The 22,316-nt window shown below is 46.2% G+C and overlaps 1 protein-coding gene across 2 annotated transcripts in view; it reads left to right on the top strand.

The window, feature by feature from the left end:
* Positions 1 to 623: 623 nt before the first annotated feature.
* The window catches only part of ERBB4 (erb-b2 receptor tyrosine kinase 4), a 552,024-nt gene continuing 530,331 nt past the window's right edge, over positions 624 to 22,316 (top strand). For both annotated transcript variants that reach the window (XM_062506761.1, XM_062506760.1), the window contains exon 1: positions 624 to 717. In XM_062506761.1, coding sequence (XP_062362745.1) covers positions 624 to 717 — 94 coding nt within the window. The remainder of the gene's footprint in view (positions 718 to 22,316) is intronic.

Here is a 22,316-nt window from a genome sequence, read left to right as displayed (position 1 = left end):
GTGATACGCCACGTCCTTGTCCGGATCAGCTCTACGGGAGGGTCCCACAGTGGAGAGGAGCCTGGGCGCGCTTCACGCTGCCCGCGGTGCTCTCCACACGTCAGGGTCGGGCACTGGAGCCGCTGCTGTGTCCCTGTGCCCGCCGTGCCACCTCCCGGCACGGCAGAGCTCCCTCGGGGCCCGCTCCCGCCGCTGCTCCCTCAGGCGGGGCGGGGCGGGGCCAAAAGCGCGGGAGCGGCTCCGCAGGTGCGGAGCGCCCGTGAGGGGAGAGGGCGGGGGGGGGGGCGCGGGGCGGTCCCGCGCGGTGCCGGCCCCCGCCCGCCCCCTCGCTCCGTCCCGCCGCTCCTCCTCCCGCGCCCCCCTCGCTCCTTCCTCCTCCTCCTCCTCCTCCTCCTCGTCGCACTCCCGCCGCTCCGATCCGCGCGTGCTGGCGGCGCAGCGCCCCGCGGCCCGGCAGCGGCGCGGCCGCCCCGTCGGCGCCGCGGCGCGCCCGCGGAGGGGCGGCGCTGGGGGCGGCGGCTCGGCGGCGGCAACTTTTGGGAGCCGGCGGCGGCAGCGCGGAGGCTGCGCGGGGGATGGCGGCGGCCAGGCAGCGGCGGCGCTGAGGCAGCGGCGGCGGCGCGATGCCGGCGGCGGCCGGGGGGCTGCTGTGGTGGAGCTGCTGCGTGCTGGCGGCGGCGGCCGGAGCCCCGCGGGCCGCTGCGGCGGCGCAGGCAGGTGGGTGAGCGGCCGGAGCGGCGCGGCGCCTTCCCGACAACTTCTCCGTGTCCCAGCGCGGGGTGCGGGAGTTCGTGCGGGGATCCCGTGGAGCGGCGGCGGCCAGAGGGCGACAGCTCCCGCGGGAAAGCGGAGCGGGGCCGGCGGTCGCGGATCGCCCGCGCAAGCGGCGTTCCGTGTCCCCGCCGGAGCCCCGGCCGGGCACCGTGCGTGTTCCCGCAGGTGCCGCTGCCGCCCCGACGGGGCTGCGCTCCCGAGCTTGGCATCGCGGGCGGCGTTCGTCCCCCGTGCACCTGTGCGTTCGTGTGCGCGGCGCGTCCCGACCCCGCCGCGTAAACACCGGGCCGAGGTGTTCGCGCACGGGGGAGGGACGGCGGACGGCTTGGAAGTTAACGCTGGAAAAGGCGTTTTTTTTCCTCTGGCAGGGTCTGTTCGGAATTTTTAACTTTCTGGAGGGAAACTTGCAGCGTTGGCTTGAATTTTGTTTTCCTGTTGGCATCCGAGCAGCGCTTTCTGCCGCCGTAGTACGAGCTGTGCCGGCTCCGTCGCCCGGGGAGGGCACGGGGATCTTCCCCCGCTGCATCGCCCCTTTGCTGTGAATAAAACATTAAAGGAAATTTCTTCAGTGTTTGTAACTAAGCTCTTTTATTTTTTTCTTTCTTTTTTTCCCCCTTCCCTCCCCGGTGATGCAAAATTTATGCTGTTTGGGCGGTATTGGTGCAACAGCTCCTCGCTCTCACAATTTAGTTTATATTTTGGGGCTTTATGTAACAGATTAAAAGAAGGATACATTTGGTGGGAAGCGAAAGGAGCGTGTCCTGGCTTTGCCTGCTTTTATGGCGGTTTTGGGGTTTTTGATCTTGGGGCACAGTTTACTTCTCCGCTGTGTGATTGTTTCCTAGCCCTCGAAATCGGGAGGGGTGAAATGCTGGGCTGCTGCTTTCTTTTATATATTCTGTTCCTGCGGTTTGAATCGGTAAATCCCCGCTGAAGAAGAACGGCACTCGTTTCACAGGCGCTGCTTCGCTGTACCTTGTTGCCTGCCTCCCTGTTTACACGCAGCCTGACTCTTCGCCTCACTTGCTACTTTTCTTGCACTTTTGCCGTAGCCTGCCCCGGTTGTGGGCAGCAGCCGTCCCCACTGGGATGCTCCCGTGCTCTCCAGCAATCCTTCCCACCGTTCAGACCGGGCTGTTGGCGTGAACGATCGCAAAGACTCACTCCACTGCTGGATTTATACCCCAGTGAAAAATAAAAAGCGTCGGTCCAGGGTTGCTCGCCTGCCTTCCTGTCGTCTCTGGGGAAGCCTCCTGGATCTGTGCTGTTGAAAAGCCTCTGTGCCCTGCACTGTACAAAACAGAAAATCCGTTTATTAAAATAGAAGGGTTGGAGTGACATTTCCTATTTGGAGGGGTTTAGGCACTGCTGTGGGCAGCTAGTAATGATTGAGTCTTGCTACTTGGTGCTTGCTGGAATAGCAAGGCAGGCTGGACAGAGAGGCATGATTTGCAAGTAGTATTTAGGACCCCCCTGGAATTTGGGCTCTCTTGGCTTTTGGGGGCAGTAGGATGGAGGTCTGGCTGCCGCCCTCATTTTTGGTGCATTGAGAGACATGGTGATGCCGTTGCTCATGCAAGCAAGCTGTTGGCCAAACTTTGGATTTCATTATCCTGTGTGTAAATATGTAAACACGTTGGGGTTTTCTGATTTCTTCTGTCTCCGTGCTTGGGCATATAATGTTTGCAGTGCACAGCTCAGTCGGGGTCACGTGAGCCAAACAGCTTGGGCTGTTACCTGGAAGCTGGCGAGTCTTTGTTCTGCTTGAAAATAGCTGATAAATTAACTCCATTTTCTGATATGTGGGGTTGGTGAGTTGTTAAATAATTACAGCCAAATTAACTTAGTCCTGTTTGAAGTATTCAGCTGTTCTGTTCTGAGAATAATTGTACTTGAAATATTTTTGCAGTTTTTTCTATTTTTTTTTTATTTTTTTTTCCCAGTGAGAAGCATGTTCAGGCTGATATATGGGCAGTCTTTAATTTCATGCCTTTAGTCCTTTCTGGGCCATGCCACACGCCTTCAGAGAGATGCAGCTCCTCTCCTTTGCTACAGCCCTCCTTGGCACCTCTCCTGTTTATTCTGCCACGATGTCTATTTCATGGTTAAAATTAGGCTGAGCTCTGAGTGCCTTTCCAAAGGCACGATAAATATTGACTGGGAGTTTCAGGCTGTCGCTGCCATCAGAGGGCCTGGCCCCTGCATGGGGATCGTTCCATCTGGGCCTTTTTACCAAGGGAGAGCGGGTGCTGTTGTGGGCTCAGCGCCCTCCTGGGTGTCATACAGCCCTTCAGGTGTCTCTGAGTGGTAGCCAGGGCACCCTGCTGCTGTCCCTGCGTGCCCCCTGAGAGCACTGCGAGCCAGCAGGGCAGAGGAGACGGGTTCTGGCTCTTGGGGGCATCCCCAGGGATCCCGGGGCAGCTCCGGCACGGGGTTGTACCACACAGGCTCTGTGCCTGCGTCTGCCCTGCCCAGCCCGGCACTGCTGAGTGCCCCAGTGACTGAGTTGTGACTTTGCTTTTAAAAAAAGAGATGGTAATTGATGTTTATATGTATGGAATTTGGCACTAGGAGCTGTGCTTGTAATTAACATGAAAACAGTAATAATAAGGACCTGAAATACATGCCTTATGAGTAAAGCAAATGAGACTTGGCAGTAGCAGCTCATGAAGGGGGAAGCCTTTCTCCTGAGCCTTGCACGGTAGTGAAGTGGGATGGGTAGCAGAGAAAGGCATGTTTGGCCATAGCAGCAAAGGGCCCAGCACCCTGTGGGTGCTGCCAGCTCACCCCAAGTGTTGCGTTGCACTCCTGACCGTAATGCCAAGTTGTTCTAAAATGTACCCTCTGTTTTCTAGCAGGCCTTTAGCCGCACACCTTCATTGAATTAAATGTTTTAGTCTAGTTTTCAGGGGATTTTAGTTTGGTTGGGTTTTTTCTGTTGTTTTGTTTTTAAATTAAATTTAAGCAAACCACAGCTCATTGACTCGTCCCGTCTCTGGAAGCGCAGCCTGTGTTCCAGAGCGCGCACATCTTCCAGAGGCTTTTTGGAGAAACACCTTGCTGTGAGTGAAACACCTCGCTCTGGCCCGTGCCAGAGCTGGGGAGCTGCTGGGGTGGGTGCTGAGCATTTCCTGGGGGTGGTGGTGGGCTGTGCGGGGCGGCCAGCCCGCAGCCTGGCTCTGTGAGCATCTCTAGGTGGCAGCAGCCCCCAGGAGCTCCCGGCATGAGGACAAACCACCCGGAGCTGGGGCTGTGATTTCCCAGGCTCTGGTCCTCCTGCTCAGCTCTCCTCCACACCCCTTTCCCAGGCTGAACAGCGGCTTTTCAGGTTCGTAGCAGGGAATCAGCTGTCCCTGGAGTCCCGTCCCCACCTCTCTGCATGTGCGAAAGGGGAGGTGTAAGAGCACACTGAGTGACTCGAACACTGAAGTGCTTAATATGAGCAACCAGAGGAGCTCAGGTGACTTGTTCTGAAGGATTCATTAATGTAAACAATAAGTGGGTACCAGACTGATGACTGGACGCTGAAAGTGAATGAGTTCAAACTGGGAATAAAGTGCTTTGTTCTAATAGTGTAGGAGATGTTGTGAAAAACTAGGAAAGAAAATAGAAGATACGTGGTCACTCAGCAGCACGGGCTTAGATCAGATGGTGGTTTTACAGTACGTATACTTGCTCAAAAAGATGATCTAGCCCATAGGTTTCATTTCTTTTTTCTGTTTTTGCATGACAATAACCCCTCTCCTGATTTCCTCAGGACAGTAAGGGTGAGCCAGTCTGTGGTGTGGGGCAATAGGATGGTTTCCTGGAAGCTTCTGAACTTTATGTTCTGCCTGTGCAGATTGGGATTTAGTGCTGTGCAACCAGGCATTTATGCTCTTAAAACCACGGGCAAGTGCTGGCAGCTCCGTGGAAACAGCTAAGCCAGGTCTGCCCTTGTGGGCTCTACACACTCTCAATGCACTGAGGCAATTTTGCTGGGAAAGGAGAGGGGGCTTGTTGCTGGGATTTGGTTTTTTACTGTGGCAGGAGCGAAGGCAGGGTGAGGTGAGTGCAGCTGAGCTGTTTCCCGTGAATCACTTGTGTGCTGACAAGTCCTCTGAGTGTGCAACAGGCTCTGATTTTCACTGACTTAAAGGTTTTGCTTTTGCAAACAGGTGCAGGCTGCTGGTGGATTTTATGTGTGCCCACGTAGCCAAAGCTGAATTATCCCATGGGAGTACTGCAATCTGCCAGAAAGATTCATCATTTCAGCAACTTTAGTTAATGTTTCTTTAGCGACTTCTTGTTTTGGAGGAGCAGTTTAAGCAGTGCTCGGTGGCAGTTCCCTTGTGATGAGCTGTGTATCCACGTGATAAATGGTCTCATTTCTACTGTCCGCTACCTCTGCTGGGCATATGGGCACATGCCAAGCCTCCTGAAGTCTTTGAACAGCTGCTGCTATATATATCTCCTTATTCTCTTTTTTTTTTTTTTTTCCCCAGCCTGCCAGGGAAACTTGTCCTTCTTCCCACTTTGAATAAAGGGTGTGCAAAGTCCAGGGCAGATGACTATTTGCTCGTGCATCAGTGATTCGTGAGGGTCTGATGTTGGCTGATGTTTGGGCAGCAAAGCCAATAATTCAAACTGCAGGAGCACTTACTGGTCACACCATAAACTTGTGCTGAATACCAAGAATATAAATATATACGAGGGATAGAAATTAGTACTGCGAAGAGTACCAAAAGATATTTTTCTTTACTGGTGCTAACTGCTTTCTGTTTCCATGCCTGAATCCTATAAACTCTAGCTCCTGACAAAGGAGGAGGTAGGAAAATCAAGTAAATAAAAGGCAAAATAAGCCTCAGACTTTTAGCACATACAGTTCTTTTTGAACTATAAAAAAATTATCAGTTGTTGTATAGTGTTCCTGTAAAGTCCTTTTTAGCGATTTCTAAGATTATACTCTTGTTCAGCTCCTTTCTCTCCCAATGTCTGTGCAGCTACACATTCAATAACTGAATGGGCATTTATAACTTGATCTTTCTTAATCTCCTAATAAGTCAGCAGTGCAACGTGGGCTCTTGTCACATGGTGACACGCTCCTGTATCTCATCACCAGCTGCTGTTGAGCTTACAGAAACACAGAGCTTGCAGAAATCTTCCAGAATCCTACTGGGGACCAGCCCAAGCTCAGAGCTGTGGTACCAGGTTCTGAGCTGCCCCATGGCAGGCATGTCTCCCTCTTAGACTGTGTTCCCAAAGGAACTGTGGAGGAGGTTGGGCTGTGGAACATGCTGCTGATGGGCTTTCAATTCATGTAGAGAGGCTACTGTGGCACTGCAAGGCATTATGTGACCCTTTGCCTGCAGCTGCTTGACTAAACTGTCTAATAAATGTCTCTTAAATAGAGATGTGATACCTGACCTCTCTTTTTCTCACCCCTCCTGACTGTGATTCATGTAGGAAATGGATCGTGCCAGACGGAGGCTGAATATAAAGTTTGCATGCTGTAAGGAGACAAAACCAAAAAACCCCTCTGAACAAACGTGGCTTATGGAAAAGTTGGGAAAGCGCAAAATTGTGAAACAGTGGCACAGCCTTGGCTGTAGCATTGCTGCGAGAGCAGGGCACGCTTGTGTCCTGGGTCGGTGATGATACACTGGATAAAGCTCTGAAACCTGTGCCTCTCTTACTGACTTTAGCTGTGGCTTGGCTCCTTCTGCTCTGCTGAGACTCTCCAAATGGTGCTTCCATCCCTTTGTCTCCTGTTTTCCCAAAAACGCTTCTTCTATGGGGCAGGTGTCTCTCGGTTGCTGCCGCTTCCTGAGGTCCCTGAGCAGATACTGCAGATGTGCTTGCATGCTTTGCATTTCAGCACATGCTTAAATAACCTTGGAGTGCAGAGCTGAATGTGCAGGGAAGAGATCTGTGGCAGCGTTTGGCTCATTTGAAGCCCTGGGAGCTGCTGAGGACCTTCTCCTGTGGACATGGCTCCCGTGGCGGGAGCTGGTACGGGCAGGTTGGAGCTGCTTTTGTGCAAGCACGGGAAGAAAAAACCATTACACTTAACTTGATACATATCCCAGTGTTCAATTTCCATTAATTGAAATTATGTTGAAATATTGAACATTTTAAACATAAAAGTTTATGTAGCGTGGTTAGTATGCTAATGGAATATTTTAGTAGTCTTTTAAGGTTAATGTCGCAGCCAGATGCAATGATAAGCATTTTCTCCTAAGAATTATTTTGCTTTAACCCCTTTCCCAAGATTGTCCAGATTCTGGTGGGCGTTCATCGGCTGTGCTGTGCCTGTGAGCCATCTGTCATTTTAAGGTGGTCTTTTTGTCATCCAATCCACTATGCAAAGTTGAATTGTAGTTATTTTTGCTCATTATCTTTGGCAGTAAAAATGTATTTATCTAAATTTAAATTGTGGTTTGCTGAGGATATGTGACAGTATTTAGAATTCAGTATTATTTTATTATCTCTTTGAAAGGATAAAAAAAGGCTCATTTATTTCAAGAGATATTTCTGCAAGCATGTAAAAATACCAATGAAGTAGCTAACGTTTTCCAGTTGTTGTTGACTTCAAATTTAGCAACCATTGTCCCCGTTGATATATTTGATGCTCTAAAAATGTACTTGCCATTAAGTAGGAAGCTGAAGTGATTGGTAGGCAGATAATATTCTTCAGTAGCTATTAATAATGCTCAGAGGACATACACATTGGAGTGTATGGAAAAAGCCATGGAATTGTGGAGGACGGAGGCAAAAATAATGCGTGTAGCTGTTAGATTTGAAAGCCATCCTTATGTAGCGCAGTGGCTGCTGCCTGAATTAGCACATTGTGAACGGGAGAAAGCGATATGCAAACGGAATGGCGTGCAGCTAATTCTGTTTAGAAACATTGAGGTTCGATCCCTGCTTTTCACTTCTCCCATCAGCTCACTCAGACCCGCTGGAGTGTGTGGGGATCCCGTTCCGCAGGGGGCTTCGGTGGTGGAAGCTGGGGATTGTTCCTCCCAGAGCCAGCTTAGCCTGTGGGAGCAAGGGAATTAATAGCCCATTAAGAGAAAATGGAAATTTTCAAAACAAATATAAAGTCATTGCCACTCTTCTGTCTTCCTTTGTCTCTTCCTTTAGCCACAGGAGCTAGCACTGAGTTTCTCCCTGGATTTTTCAGCTTAGAGTATTTCTTTGTCTCCTGGAGTTTTGAACTGCTCTTAAAATCACGCATGCTTAGATCCTCTTGTACAACGAGTTTTAAACTGCTGCCAGCTCACGCACTGTCACCTGGTGTCACCTGGGGCTGCACTGGGGTGTATTGGGAAGATCACATGAGAAAAATGTGGAATTATTAGAGCCTATAAATAGTGGTGATAACTTGTACGGCATTTGTGTCGCCCTCGCGCTGCATAACACACTGAAGTCCTTGGGCTAGGTTTGTTTTTAGTGTTGCTTCACGTGTCACTGTGAAACTTCATTATATCACGATATAATGAGCAGCTGCTGTGTAAGTAATGTGGTGCCTGCAGCACAGGTGGGGGGTTCTTTCTGGAGCAGCCAACAACTGTAGTGATGCTTCACATTTTCCCTGGCTTGGTCCAGCTTCTTAGAAAGGAAACAAAATCAGGTCTGTGCTGAATGTTTCTGGCTGTCCAAGGGTTTTTGGTGTTCAGCTTGAACCTTTAATAAAATTGCCAATAAAAGATTATTTAAGAAGCTTTTACTTTCTTGTGGTAGTCAAAGATTGGGGACAGGAGGAGATTGCTAATCTCCCAAAAACAGAAGAAAAAAAATAATCAAACAAATTCACAGTGTTTTGCTGCAAATTTCTTTGTGTTAATTTTAATCCCAGGATCTTGGATTCTGAGAATGTCTTCACAAAAAGAAGAAAAATAACAATATTAGCTGCTCTGCATGCAGAGAAAAGTCAAAACTCATATAGCTGAAGAAATGGGGGAAAAAAATTGCAGTGATTGTTTTTATAAGCCCTATTTTTTATATCCTTTGTAGTATTTTATACAGGGGCTGGTTGAATTGTGGTTTTGCAATGTCTTGCAAATATTGCTGGTGGAATTGGCGATAGAAACATGGGTTCATTAAGACTTAATTGCTTTGGTCCAATTGCTGGTACAATGCGTGGTTAAGGCATTAAAATATGTGGGCTATGCCTCATGCTGCAGTACAGCATTTACTGGGTAGGTGTCCTTTGATACTGGAAAACAACTCTTGTCCAGACTGTTGCTGCCAATTTGAATAATTCCACTCTTGCTGAAGGCCCATGGAAATGAGACAAAACATGGCAAATAGTGGCTTTTTCTAAATAAGGGCTACAGAGCGTGTGTGATTTCTGTATGTCCTGTCTGTCCTGGATGGATCATGTCCTTGTGGGTGTAAACCTTCTGCTCCAACACTCTGTGCCTTGCACTTTTCCTGTGTTAGAAGCGTCCAAATTGTTCCAGGCTGTGTGAGAATTACTGTGACACTTGTTTCCTTTTGGTTTTTTGGGATCTAGTCTGTTTTTTTCAGTGATGTGACAAAATGACATTGACTCCTGGTACATTCCTGACATCGCTGTTTGGTAGTCCAAATATTTTTTGGCTCACTGGTGACTGGGCCCCTGTGTTGGGTAGCACCTGTCAGGTTTAGATTTGTTTGTGTTGCCTTTTGGGGCCAGTGTCAGGTTTTCATTGTTTGTCCTGAGCTTTAATGCTGGTGTTTCCCTTGGGCACGGATGGTGTTCCAGTATTTTATGAGGCAGTGCTGCTGCAGGCTGCTGGAGGATGAGCACTGGAGCAATGCCAGCAAGGAGGAGGGATGCACTGCTCCCCGGCTTGGTGCTCCTTGGTTTGGGTAGTACTGATGTGAGCCAAAGTGCCAGGGTTTCTTGGGGTCCCAGCTGACACTTGCAGATCACCAATACTCATCTTATGTGCGTTCCTTAAACCAGCAGTTGAATAAATTCCCTGAGAGCTAATATGAACTGCAGCATGCCTGTTTTTCTAGGAATATCTCGAATAAACCCCCTGTTTATTTGGTGGCACAATCTGAGGCTTATTCTGGCAGATAAAATAAAGCTTACCTTGGGAGAAATCAGTTTGGGGTGCTACAACAACATCATTTCTTGGATCACACAAGCCTGGCTTAGTAATTTTAAGGAGGGTATATCTGGACGCCACGCAACGCAGGACTTTAGTGTCATGTGGAGATGTAATAAAGAAAACTATCAGTGGCAGGTTCCAAAGTATCAGGGAAGGGCGGAGAGGAGCCAAGGCTGCCTCAGATCTTCTGTGGTCTGTGCATGGATGTGGTGGATGAAATGCACACCTGGGGGAATTGGAGTTGCTTTTCCCTGGGGGAATTGGAGTTGCTTTTCCCTGGGGGAATTGGAGTTGCTTTTCCCTGGATTTCTGCAAGTGTCTGTGGCTCAGGGACTGTGATATCAGATCTTCCTGCTAGCAAACATCCTGAGGGAGGCGGCAGTGACTACTTCAGTGGTAGTCTTTGTTTTTAACACTCTACTTAATTTCTTTCCCACCAAGTTTGGGTTTCCAGCAGTATGATTACTTATGGATTTGTAAGTCAGAAATAGCCTGGTAATTGCTATATTGCTTTGCCCCCAGTAGCAACAAGCATCTTAAATTTAATGCGTCATCCACACAGAAAATTGATATTTGGCCAAAACTCACAGACACTGACAGCTAATCTCAAAGAGCTTTTGCTTGACATATAAAATAGAGACTTGTGCTTGACATGCACAGGAAAATTGACAGTATTTAGGATTATTCCATAAAAGAAAAATACTCCTTACGATTGGCTGAAAAGAGTTGAAAATTACTAAATTTAGATAAAAACCTCTCCCTAGAGGTCAGCAATCCTGCGAAGGCCTGGGACATCAACTGCTTGGATTGTGTACAGAAAACCCTGCATCACCTCATAATTCAAAGCTGGATTTTGCTTTATCTTCAGGATTTGTCTCATGAAACTCTACTCATGAGCTGCTGACCAGCTTGCTAAGAATAGGTTTCTTTTAATGTGTTTGTACTTTGATTTTCCTCCCTAGAATACATCCTGAGTCACAAGAAAGCCCCAGAAGTCTTTCACTGAAAGAATTACGATGAGAAACTTTCCGGTGTTTCTGATGAAGATACCTGCCCTGTTTGTACAGATATTTGGCTTTCAGTTGCAGTTTAAAGGATTAGAAGTTTCAGCAGAGAAACTTTTGGCTCAGTTTGGTGGCCGTGTGCTGCATTATGCCTGGGTTACTTGGTGCTCTTTTTTTTTTTTTTTTTTGTGGAAATGCACATTTCAGCATCTTTTTTCAATATTTGGTTTAGAGTCAGTAGGTCTGGCTGACTGGGATTCAAAACTACTCAACATCTATTTATTAAAAGAGATCATTTGTGTTCAACAGAAGATGTAAGACCCAATTTCAAAGTTAGGCCCATGCAATTATGCAGTCAGGTAATCACACGTGTAATTGCTTGCACCAGTGGTCAGTTAGGTATGTAACTGTCCATTTGCATGCAAAATTAGCCTGTTTTGCAGATTTGGCTTGGAATATTCATGGTAGAAAATACGGATTTTTGGAGATGGCTGTGTTGTCACACCTTACCCTTCCATTGGTGTCTTCCTTTTATGAGACTGGTGTGGTTTAGTCTTCACCTCAGTCTTAGAAACGAGCTCCTGAGTAAGTCCAGCACCTCTGGGCTCTACTTTTGATGTTCTCCAGATCTATGACAACTGTTGAAAAGATTGTGAGGGCAGTGTGTGTGCTACACCCATGCATGTATTAGATTTAAGAACTACTAACGTGTGCACAAACTAATTGCTCTGGAATTTACTGTTTTGATTACATTTAATGTGATGCTTTCACAGTGGAAAAAGAAAATAGCTTGATTTGTTATATTTTTGTGTATATTTTCACATACACTTCAGAGTTGCTTTTTTTTCCCCTGTTTTATCTGGTGTGCTGTCAAAACACTTCAGTGAAAGAGTTCAAAGCAACAGCTGAGGAATCTGTAGGAATACAGTCATCACTTTGCAGTTAGTGCAAGCGCTTGTTCCTGTGGCATGGTCCCTGGGTGCTGGCATGGGCAAGGCTTTTTGTCTGTCTGGTGCCACTCCATGTGTTTGAACATCAATTCTCCTTTTCCTGAAAATCCAGAGTAATTGTGTGACTGGCTCAATGTTTGTAGGCTTTAACCTCCAGAGAGAGGTGGCAGTGATTTGTTATCAAAATTTGGTGCTGTTTCTGAGGAGGGAGTACTTCTTTGTGACTTTAGAGAAAGGTGTGTTCTTGTGCTTCTCTCCAGACTGGGATGCAGGAAATACTGGTGTTAAAGTTGTTCTCCTAGAGGAGGGAGCCTGGCTGCCACCCATGGCATCATCTGACTGTGCACATTTTAGGGCTCAGTGAAGAATTAAATTTGGCGGAAACTTCAGTTGTTGTTGTGTGGGACCTCAGAGTTTTGAAACTCCGAAAAGCTGAAACCACAGGCTAGACAAAGCCTTCACACCTGACCTGGGGCCGTGGGGAGCACAGGGGGGCATTATAAATGAAATCTCTCTCTAACTGCTTTGCACGGAGTTTTTCCTTGCAGCTTCAATGGCAGCGGCGTTGTGGGGTGAGCCTGTGTGGGTGCTGCTGTGCAGGTGGTTTGAGAAGCAAAAGTGCTTTCTCAGCTGGCCCTTTGAGTCAAATCCTGCAGCTTTTCCCTGAGAATCAGTGGGCTTGAGTGGTTATCTGCCCATCAGATCAGTGCTTCCCAGCTGTTGGTGGTGCAAGTGTGGATGCAGTGTGCTACTTCTGGTCTGCATGGTACCTCTGCTGCCTCCTCCCAACAAGGGATTTTCTGCAAGGAGTCACCCAGAGCACGTGTGGGGAGGATGCTGTCACTGAAGGGCGAGGTGGCACCTTGGTTTCATGCTGGGTTGTCTTCCCAAAGCGATGGTACGCCGAGCCCAAGAAGGATTAAGCAGGAGCATATTAAGGTCACCTTTTATTCCTGAGCTAGAGGTTTATGTCCTCTGTGCATATTAATTTCACAGTTTGAGATATGGTAGAAAGGAGACCAAATAAGAGTGCAAGTGTGTTGGGTAGCCTCGGCAATTTAGCTGCAAGAGAGAGCAAAAGCTAACAAGCTGCTTTTCCTTTCCACACTGCATTAGCATGAATGCTGTAAAAATGGTGGAAAGATCCAAGCCCAAAACTCCAAAATGGACAGCATTTTATTTTAATTTTTTGTCTGTGTGGCATTTAATTCGTTTTGGCTGGTGTTTGTGGGAGGTTATGGGGAGAAAGAACAGTTACAGGTTGCTGTATGCAGAACTGAAATATTTTATGTCTTACATGCTTATAAAACAGAGGTTGCAAAACTCTTCCTTGCTACCTTCACAGTAGCTTTTTGATGGGGGTTACACACCCACAGAGGGTGGAGGAGGTGGTGCCAGAAGAGCACAGTAGTTGACCTGCAGCCAAAAACACAGGTGGAGGGAGAGTTGCCTCCATAGGGTGTTTGAAAGAGGCAGCCGGGAGTGGGAGTGGTGGCAGAGCACAGGAGGCTCTTTCAGCTCTGTCCTGGCAGCTTTGGTGAATTGAAAGTCCTTTGGCTTTTTGTGGGATGCACAGGCAGTCTTTTCAGATTCCAGTGTGGGTGACTGCATTTTCTTTATTTTCTGTGTAGGACCCCTCAGCCTTTGGAGAAGGTGGGAGCTGGATCAGGGGTTTGCAGGCAGGAGCTTCTGGCTCTGTGATGGGTTGGCCTTGCTGGACTTCCCAGAACATTAGATGTTGCTAGAAGAGTTTTTGTGGCCGTTGGTGACCACCTGCTCTCTTTTCTGCTGTGGGAAACATGGTCTTGAAGACTTGTAAGCTCTCCAAAGCCATGGATTTCTAGTCCATGGTACCAGTTCAGCTTCATGAGATGGACAGCCTTCTGAGTAAAAAGTATAAACCCATAAAGCATTCAGGGATAAGAAGGGATAAAAAAAAAAAAAGCACTGTGGAAATTATGATACTAATTATATTACATTAGTACAGAGGAGCTAATAGCTCTCCTTGCTCCATAGCAACTGCTGTGCTTTGTCACAGGTGCTGCTGTGGGAAAAGGCAGGTGAAAGGGTTAAAGCGTGTTATCCAGGAGGAGGAGGAGGACAGACCTGCTCTCTTCTCAGTCTTCTGCTGGAGCTGTGTAACTTAAAGCATTCTGGGGCCTGTGGGTTGGCAGGCTTGACCCCACAGTGGGAAGGGGGATGAAAGCCAGTCCCACAGGAGGCTTGCAAAGCCTTTTTACAGTCATGTTTGGGTCACTCTGCCTCCTCCTGTGTCACTGCTGCAACTTCCACAGCCTCCAGTACAGACTGCTTTACTCTGTAATCTGGCCATGTAATAAAATATTGCAGGTGAATTAAAAGATGTTTTTTTTAGGGCAGTTTTGGCTTACTGTGAGCAGTCTAAAAATAGACTGTGGATATTCTTGATCTTTAGAGACATTAGCCTATCTTTAAAAAACAAGTAAGGAATGAGGTATTTTATACACAGTTCTCAGAGCTGTATGAAAAGAAGCAGACTACAAAGCACAGCGCAGGAAAATTGATTCATCATCAATTTATCGCATGGAGCTCTAGGCAAGCTCATCTCAAGACAGAGCAGAGATCTATAAAATCTTTTCATCTGAAACTATGAATTAAATTGGGAGGAACTGCCGATAAGAGGCCAGAACCAGCTCTTAAACCAGATGTTCTTTTGGGAATGGGTCTTCTGCTGCAGCAAGATTTTCACCAGCCAGGGATGTGGAGCTCAGTTCTTAATTAACCTGTTTCTCCCCTGACAGTGAATCTGGCTCATGTAGGAGCAAGCCTGCAATATAACCCCTCTTCTCCCCACCCTTGATTTCAGTATAATTTTTCCTTTCTTCATCAGTGTGTCTTGTTAATCTTGCAGTTTCTTTTCCTGACATGTTCTTTTCTTCTATTGTGTGTGTGGATTCTTTAAACCTCCTACTAACAAGGAAACTTGCCTTTTTCAGCTGGAAGCCTCTGGAAACAAGCTGATGCATCTCCATTGTAAGATCACTATATAAGTAAATAAAACTTCTTCACATGTTCCTTTCAAAGAAGCGAATGAGACAATGCTCAAGAAGCCCTGCCTACTTCTTTCTTTCTTTTTTTTCTTTCTTTTTTTTTTTTTTGGCACTGGGGGAAGCTGTATTATGTCAGCAACCTGTAATAAATAGCACTGCAATGAGAAGCGACAGCCTCATTCACCTTGCATCCATGCAGAAACAGTTTAGCTCTCTTCCCATGCCATGGGAAAAAAAGAAAAAAATCAAGTGAGAAAGAAGGGAATTAAAGAAAAGGATTGACCTTGGCTTGCAGTTGCTCTGGTACTAGCAGGAAGCAGTCTGCCAGTGAGACACCAAAGTATGATGGCCTGCATCTTCCTCCTGCTGCCTGGAAGTGTAGTTAGCCAAGCTCTTAATTGGCAAAAGACAGTGGTTTGGAAGGCTGAAGTATTTTAACTGGGGAGGGAAGAAAGAAGGGCTTACACAATAATGAGGTGCAGTGTAGTCAGACCACTTCTCTGCAATTGGTTGTTTTTTCATCTCCTGGATTTATCAGAATTTATGGTGGTGTTAAGCTAATTTGGAGGTTTTGTTGCAAATAAGAGTATATGCTAAATAAAAGGGGAAGATGTAAAAGGCCTTTAAGAGTGCTGGTTGAAAGCAGACTGAAGGAAATGTACTTTTGTGTATCTTTCTATTTGTAACTCTTGCTGTTAAATCTGTAGATGATTTTCTTTATTTCTGTCTCATTGGGGTGTTTGATTTTTGAACTTTGTAAAACATTTACCAGAAAAAATTTACTTTCATAGGGTTATGAAGTGCTGGGGTCTTGTATCAGCAGGTGCCCTGTGTGGACTCTCCATCTGTTTTTCTCTGTGCTGGGATAGCCAGAAGGTTTCTTGGGACTGGGAATTGCAAGCTCCATTGGCTTTGGGGTGCTGTGGGTCTGGATCCAGCACTCCACATCCCCTCTCCTGGTAGCTTTTCATGGGAGCTGCTCATCCTGCTGTAATAGCCTGTCTTTGCTGTGGGATCCAGGAGGTTGGGATGGCTAAACCCCTCCTTTGCTCTGCCTGGGAAAGGGGAATGGCAGCTGTCACACTCTCTTAGCATCAGGCTACTGCTGAGCACAATGCTGGTGTTCCTTTCAGTGTGTCTGTGTGTCCACCTGTCTGTTGCCTGCTGTTTTCTCTATGGGGTTGCACAGGCCTGCACTGGAGACATGGGAGAAGAGCTCTTGGCTGCAAAGATGTGCTTTCCCATGGCGAGGTGGGGAAGGTGGAAGGATGCAGCAGAAAGAGGGCAGCAGGGGAGAGAGAATGCACAAACCGGTTGTGTTTGGTTGTGGTTCGGGTTTGGGGATTTTTTTTTTTTGGTGTTTTTTGTTTGTTTGGGTTTTTTTAGGAGGCCTTTGAGGCAAGCCTCACTTGCCCAACGTCATCATCTGCTGGGGTCATCCTGCAGTAAATACAGTTATTGGCTCTGCCCCTTGCTGAGCAGGGGAGGTGTTGGTGAAATTGCACTCAGTTATCTCCCCCAGCAGTGTGCCTGGTCAAGGCTCCTCGTAAGAAAATGCAGGTCTTGTAGCAGAAAAGCTCACTTCCCACTTTTAGGAATGGTTCTGGTCCCTGAGAGCTTGTCAGAAGAAATCCAAGTGCATTCCATTGGCAGCTGCATGCCTTGGTGAGGTACATCCTGTTCATGTAGTGGTGCCACGTCCCCAAAAACCAGACAAAACCTCCAGCTGGGATTTTGCCTGTGCTGACCAGCCACATCTTTTTGCACTGGCAAGGAGCAGAGGTGCTCCCTGGGAAGGAGTTGGCACCATCCCAAACTCCAGTGACACAGGGTGGTCTGGTGAAAAGTGGAGGAGCAGGATAGAAGACATGCTGGTGGCACTGCACCAGAGAGGTTTTGGGACAGAAATGCAGGGAGGAAAAGAGCTTATTTTGTATTTAAGCCTCAATATGAAAAGAGTGGGACACTTAACCCTTTCCTTCTATACTTTTCAAGATTCAGGGAATGGGAAGATGTGCAGTAAAAGCAGTTGTCATGCTGCTTCTATTTCTTTGTGAGACAGTTTTCTTGCAGCTGTTTCTTTCTTATAAATTCATTTGATATTCAATGTATAAACAGTAAAAATAATTAAGTCATTTAGTATTCCTGCAGATACCCTGTGTACTTCTGAAATTATTTTGTAACATTTCAGCATTAGTTAACGGATGCTTACAAGAAATTTTCACTTGGCTTGCCTCTCATTTCTTACTTTTTTTTTTTTTTGAGTATTTTTATTTTTCAACATAAAGTGCCATACAGTTGCAGTTAATGGTTAATGTGACAGATGAAACATCCTTCAGTGTGATTTGCAGGGGAGAAGGATAAATACACATGTGTACTGCTGGCATGATGCTGCCTGCCTTGTGTCTGTGACCAGGCTTGGGTTGGGATAAGGAGGTGATCATTGCTCTCTGTCTCACCTTGGGGCCTCGGAAGAAGTTGCCCATGCTCTGCTGAACTCCCCTGGACGTGAAGATGGCTCTTTATCTGTTCTTGATTTCATGGCTGGGAGAGCCTCTCTAGGTAGCTCTTCTTTTCTGCCTAGTTACACCTGTGGTAACTTCAGCATCAGGTTGGGCAGTTGAACTTGGCCCAGGAAGTGCCAGGATTTGGAGCACTTTTACAGATGTAACCTACTTTACAGCCATCCAAAATCTAATTTCTGAAGGAACTTGGTGAAAAATTAATAGGAGAGGTTCTTTGTCTGCCCCCTTCTATTTTTTTTTTTTTTTTAGTGTTTTTAGCAGGTCAAACAACTGTTTTGTTATCTAACTATTCTTTCCAGTGTCTCATTGTAAAGCTTTTTGTTAATTAACATTTAATGACTGGGTTATGATGGAACCATGGGAGTCTTATCTGAAGGCAAAGCAATTGGCAAATGGATTCATTATGATCAGAGCAACCCTAATGAATGTCAAATTAATTCATAATAATGTGACACTAAAATGTTAGGCATATCGTTAATAATTACAGATGTGCTTTTACCTTATCCACTTTTAGTATTACTGCTTTTTACTATGTATACCAGAGAGCTAGCTTTCCACTACCTACCTTTTTACACTGGTAATTCCAGTCTACTTTAGCTGCAAATAGCATAATTATCTATTTATCTCTTTCACAGTAATTAGATACAGCATGAAAGCCAGGAAGTTGATGTAAATAAATATAATTTATTTTGGAGATTCTGTAACTGTGGGTTGTTACATGAAAGTGACAATGTAAATAATGAGGATGGTCTGTTGCTTGCTGTCTTTCATGGGAGAAAGGGGAGGGGAAATATGTCAAACATTGTCACACTTGTGATTTATACAATTTCTGCAGTTAGTTATTACCGTTATTTGAGAAGACATAGCGTTTTATTTAAAAAAATATATATTTGATTCTTGGTTTTAACACAAAATATCTAAAACCAGTTTTCGTGTTAAACCCAACTCTTGAGTTTTCTAGCTTGCATTTTACAGCTCTGCAGCCATATTTATTTTGTTGGTTTTGTTTTCTTGGACTTTTAGAATAGGAATTCTTGGGACATAAAAAAAGAAAAAAAATCACTGTCTTAATGTCAGCGAGGAATAGTAGTGGCAGGTGGGAGGATACAGGGATATTTTTGTGAGGTGAAATAGGAGGACAGTGTAGTCTGTCAGGCAGCTTTATTGCTTAAAAACACCCATTGCACCATGCTTCAAGTTTCAAAGGTGTTTATAAAAATTCTTGCTCACCTACCAAAAACACTTCAGTGTTTTCTTTCCACAGTCACAAAATACTTGCAGTGAGGCTGCAAGTAAGTAAAAATTTGCCACGTAAACATTTGATGGAGATACCATGTCTGTTTTTCCCACCACTGCTTGCCCTGCCTGCTTTAGAACTTGGAGCCTGGGGGATTTTCTGAAGCAGCAAGAAAAATAAAATGGAAAATTTCTAAAAGGTGGAATTCCAGCCTGGTTAGAATGAGTGTAAAGTTACTGAGAGCCTTAGTGGGTGTCTGTGCAGGGTTCAGGCTTCACTGCATCACCATGGATCTCACACCTTGCTCTGCTTACAGGTCAGCTTGTGAACTGTGTTGAACTGGTGGTGGTGCTGGGGCATGCTGTGGTCTGTTGCATCCTGCTGAAGGAGTAATGTCCCAGCATGGTTTTGTCTGGCAAAATGAAGTGGTTTTTGAGCAGAGGACATTGCCCTTGGGTCGAGTGGCTGTGCCGCAGCCGTGCTTCTCCTCTGAGAACCACGGGGCTGGTTCCCACTCAGCCCAGTTTCTGCTTTTAAATCCTACCAAGAGCAGAAGGGTGTATTTCCTTTTGTTCAGAAGGAAATAAACTGAATATTTTTTCTGTTGGTGGAAAATAGTGATCAATGATAATTTACTTGCACCACCTTATTTCTTTTCCCTCTGTGAGGAGCGCCTTGCTGTTGTTTTTGCAGAGCCCCTGGAGGTGCAGTAGTGCTGCTTCCTGCCCCAACAGTTCTTCCCTCCTAACGCTTTGGCAACATAACCCGTGCCAAGAAGGTGGCTGTGAAATCCTTGAGTTAGAGGTGCTTCGAGGCAGCCCCTTGGAGGGGTGTTTCTGTTTTCTCTCCTCTTTTCCCCAGTGCTGGAAGCGAGAGGGAAGCCTTCCATGGGCTGCGCCTCCAAAGGTCATATAACACTTTATGTTTTCTCCAACATGACACAGCGTGACAGAACAAAGTATTTATCTTGTGTACTTGTCAGCTTCATTCTGCCAGCTCCGAAATGATGAAATACTACCGAATATGCTGCTGCTTGTTTCCTTTAGGGACTTGCACTGATTTGTTTAAAGTGTCGTCTGCACCCAGTAAATGCTTCATTTATTACAGCTGACACTTGAAAAATATCTGAGGGAAATATATCAAGGCACCACACAGATATTATTTTTGTTATTTGCTGTTGTGTACTTATGTCCCAACACGAATGAAGTCCCCTAATGGTTAGTTGTGTTTTTTGAGGGTGCCACCTGTGTGTGCGTGTTTTGAGCTGCTGCGATGGGGTTTCTGGAGACGTGCTCTAGTTCTGTGACAGAAATGCATTTTGACTCCTGACAGGGTCAGCTTAACTGTTAATTACCACGGTGAGTCACTAATGAGCTCTCGCCTCAGGAACTTTGTACAGCCTCTCTTCCAACTTTTGCCCATTACTTGTTCTGATGCTTAAGCGAAAATAAAAATAGATCTCTTGCAAAAGGGATGGGTGAGGAAGCGAATGTTTGAGATGGTTAAGTGACCCTTGTAATGGTAATATGTGATGCAAAGGCATTCAGATATAACTCTCAGTATCATATTAAGCTTCATGGGTGTTTTTAAATTTTTTTTTTGTTTTGCATTAAGTATTTCTCCATTGTCCCTGAAGAATAATGTGAAATCAAAATTCCACTCTCAGCAAAACAATCAGTGTAAAAATAACAAACATCAAAGAGAGAGAAAAGCAGTTTGTTCACAGAACTAATTGCTAACATTATCATGTGTCAGAGTGAAGAATTAAAATGTGACTGAGTTCCTAAAAGTGCACTTGCTGGGAGTTCAAAGGCTCTGTGAGGTTGAAGACGTGTGGTTGTGTGAGCTAGTGAGGCTGCAGATAGTATTGAGACCTCCTGCAGCTCCCTGATGAGTACAACTAGGAGCTTTGGGCATACAGAGGAGCCTCTCTGACTGCTGCTTCAGTGGCACAGCTTTGCTTGGGTTTAGAAAATGCACAGCACAGTGTGTCTGAAATTTCCTGTATCCTGCTCTGTGCACAGGACATCTGTGCAGTCAGTGCACAGCATGTGTGTGCACCTATGCAGCACCCCAGTGCTGTCTGTCAGCAGGGGAAGTGATGGGGTCTGGGTTTTGGGGTCTGTTTTATGGTATCGAGCCCTAGCCATCTGCACAGGGTGTGCTACAGAGGCTGTGCATTCACTGGAAAAATACAAATCTAGGAGAAATATAAGTGTATTTATAGCTTTTCCTACCCCTAGGTGAATAAGCAGTGCTGGAGAAAGAAGACCTTTTCTATATGATGGGAAGTTGTAAATGGTAAATGTATCGCGTGCTTTAATGTTGTTTTGTTTTACAGCCGTTGTAACAATTTTACTTAGCAAAATTAGATTCCTTGCTTGAGTAGCATCCTTGTTTTAATTTACTGTGGTGCTCCCTCTACTCAGTGTGTACAGGTTGGAGAGGAAGAAGGGCCCCACTCCTCAGCTGTGTTTTCTCACTGTGGCTCTGGACAGGGCAGCTGAAGAGTGCTTTGCAGAGATGCTCTAAGCTGGTGTTAGGGTTTACTGGCATACATCTGGGCCAGCCATTTTTTCCCTGCCTTGGTTCCCACTCCTTTCTCTGTTTTCTTCTTATGGAAAGATATTTTGGATGCAAGGACTTTTCTTTCCCCCCCATGTGGCTGTGCACGGTGGCACCTGGATTTTAGTTTGAGGTGGGAGCATTAGGGAGACAGTTGGCGTGATGGTTATACAAGGGTAAGTCTCATGAAGATGGAGATGAGGAGCTGAGCTGCTGTGTTATTTCCATGTTGTGGTGAGCAGTTTGCTGCAGTTTTCACACTGCTGAGCAGTATGATGTGTGTGCCCAAGTTGGTCCCGACTTCAGGTGCTCCTTGTGTGTGTGTTTGCTTCCAGAGGTGTGAGAAGATGGTAACTTCTACTAACAGGTAACTGCTGAAGTGGTCGAGTTTCTACCCCAGATGGGGAGGATTTGGCTTGAGTGGGAATTGCCAAGGGAAGCAGTTGATGCAGCCTTGATGCAGCCTTCTGATCTGACATAAAGCAGGGGTGGTATTTCTGTCCCCTGTTCTACATGAGCCAGGCAGAGCTTGTGACAGTTCCTTACTCCACCCAAATTTGGTTAATCACAGTGAATTAAGAAGCTAGCCTAGGTATGGGGCTGCCTTTGTCATATGTGAGGCTGAACATCTTCCTGGAGAGGAGGATCTAAGTGCCCCTGTCAGAAGGGTGAATGCTTGCTTGAGGCAATGAAAGCTGAGGGTGTTAGTTCCATTAAATTGAACATGCTGGGAAAAACCATCACCGCTAAGCTGCTGGTTTAATGCTCAAGAAAGTTTGGCTGCATCTCTCTTATCCCTTTTGAACGGAAATTGCCAGTCATTGCAGAGAGAGCTTCAGTGAGGTGGTGAAGTGTCCTCTGTGTAAAGATGAACTCCTTAAAAACTAATTGGTGTCAGTCATTTCTGTGCTGATATTTCACTGCTGCTAATTTAGCAAACAGATGGTGGTCCATACTATGGCATATGAGTTGGGCTTTTCCCTGGGCCAAATGATTACCTCCCTGCTTTTCAATTAGGAGAGCTTGCCAGTTACCTGGAGTGGTTTTCCTTTTAATTATGCACCTATTAGGGCAGGTAGGTAGCCAGCCTAGGGGAAGAAGAGGAGAACTCAGTGGCATGGGCAAATCCTTACTAGGAAAAACCCA

This window comes from Cinclus cinclus, chromosome 21, assembly GCF_963662255.1.
Source record: "Cinclus cinclus chromosome 21, bCinCin1.1, whole genome shotgun sequence".
In the NCBI taxonomy this organism is placed as follows: domain Eukaryota; kingdom Metazoa; phylum Chordata; class Aves; order Passeriformes; family Cinclidae; genus Cinclus; species Cinclus cinclus.
Note: the sequence above shows the minus strand (reverse complement) of the source record. Positions and strands in the feature narration are given on the sequence as shown.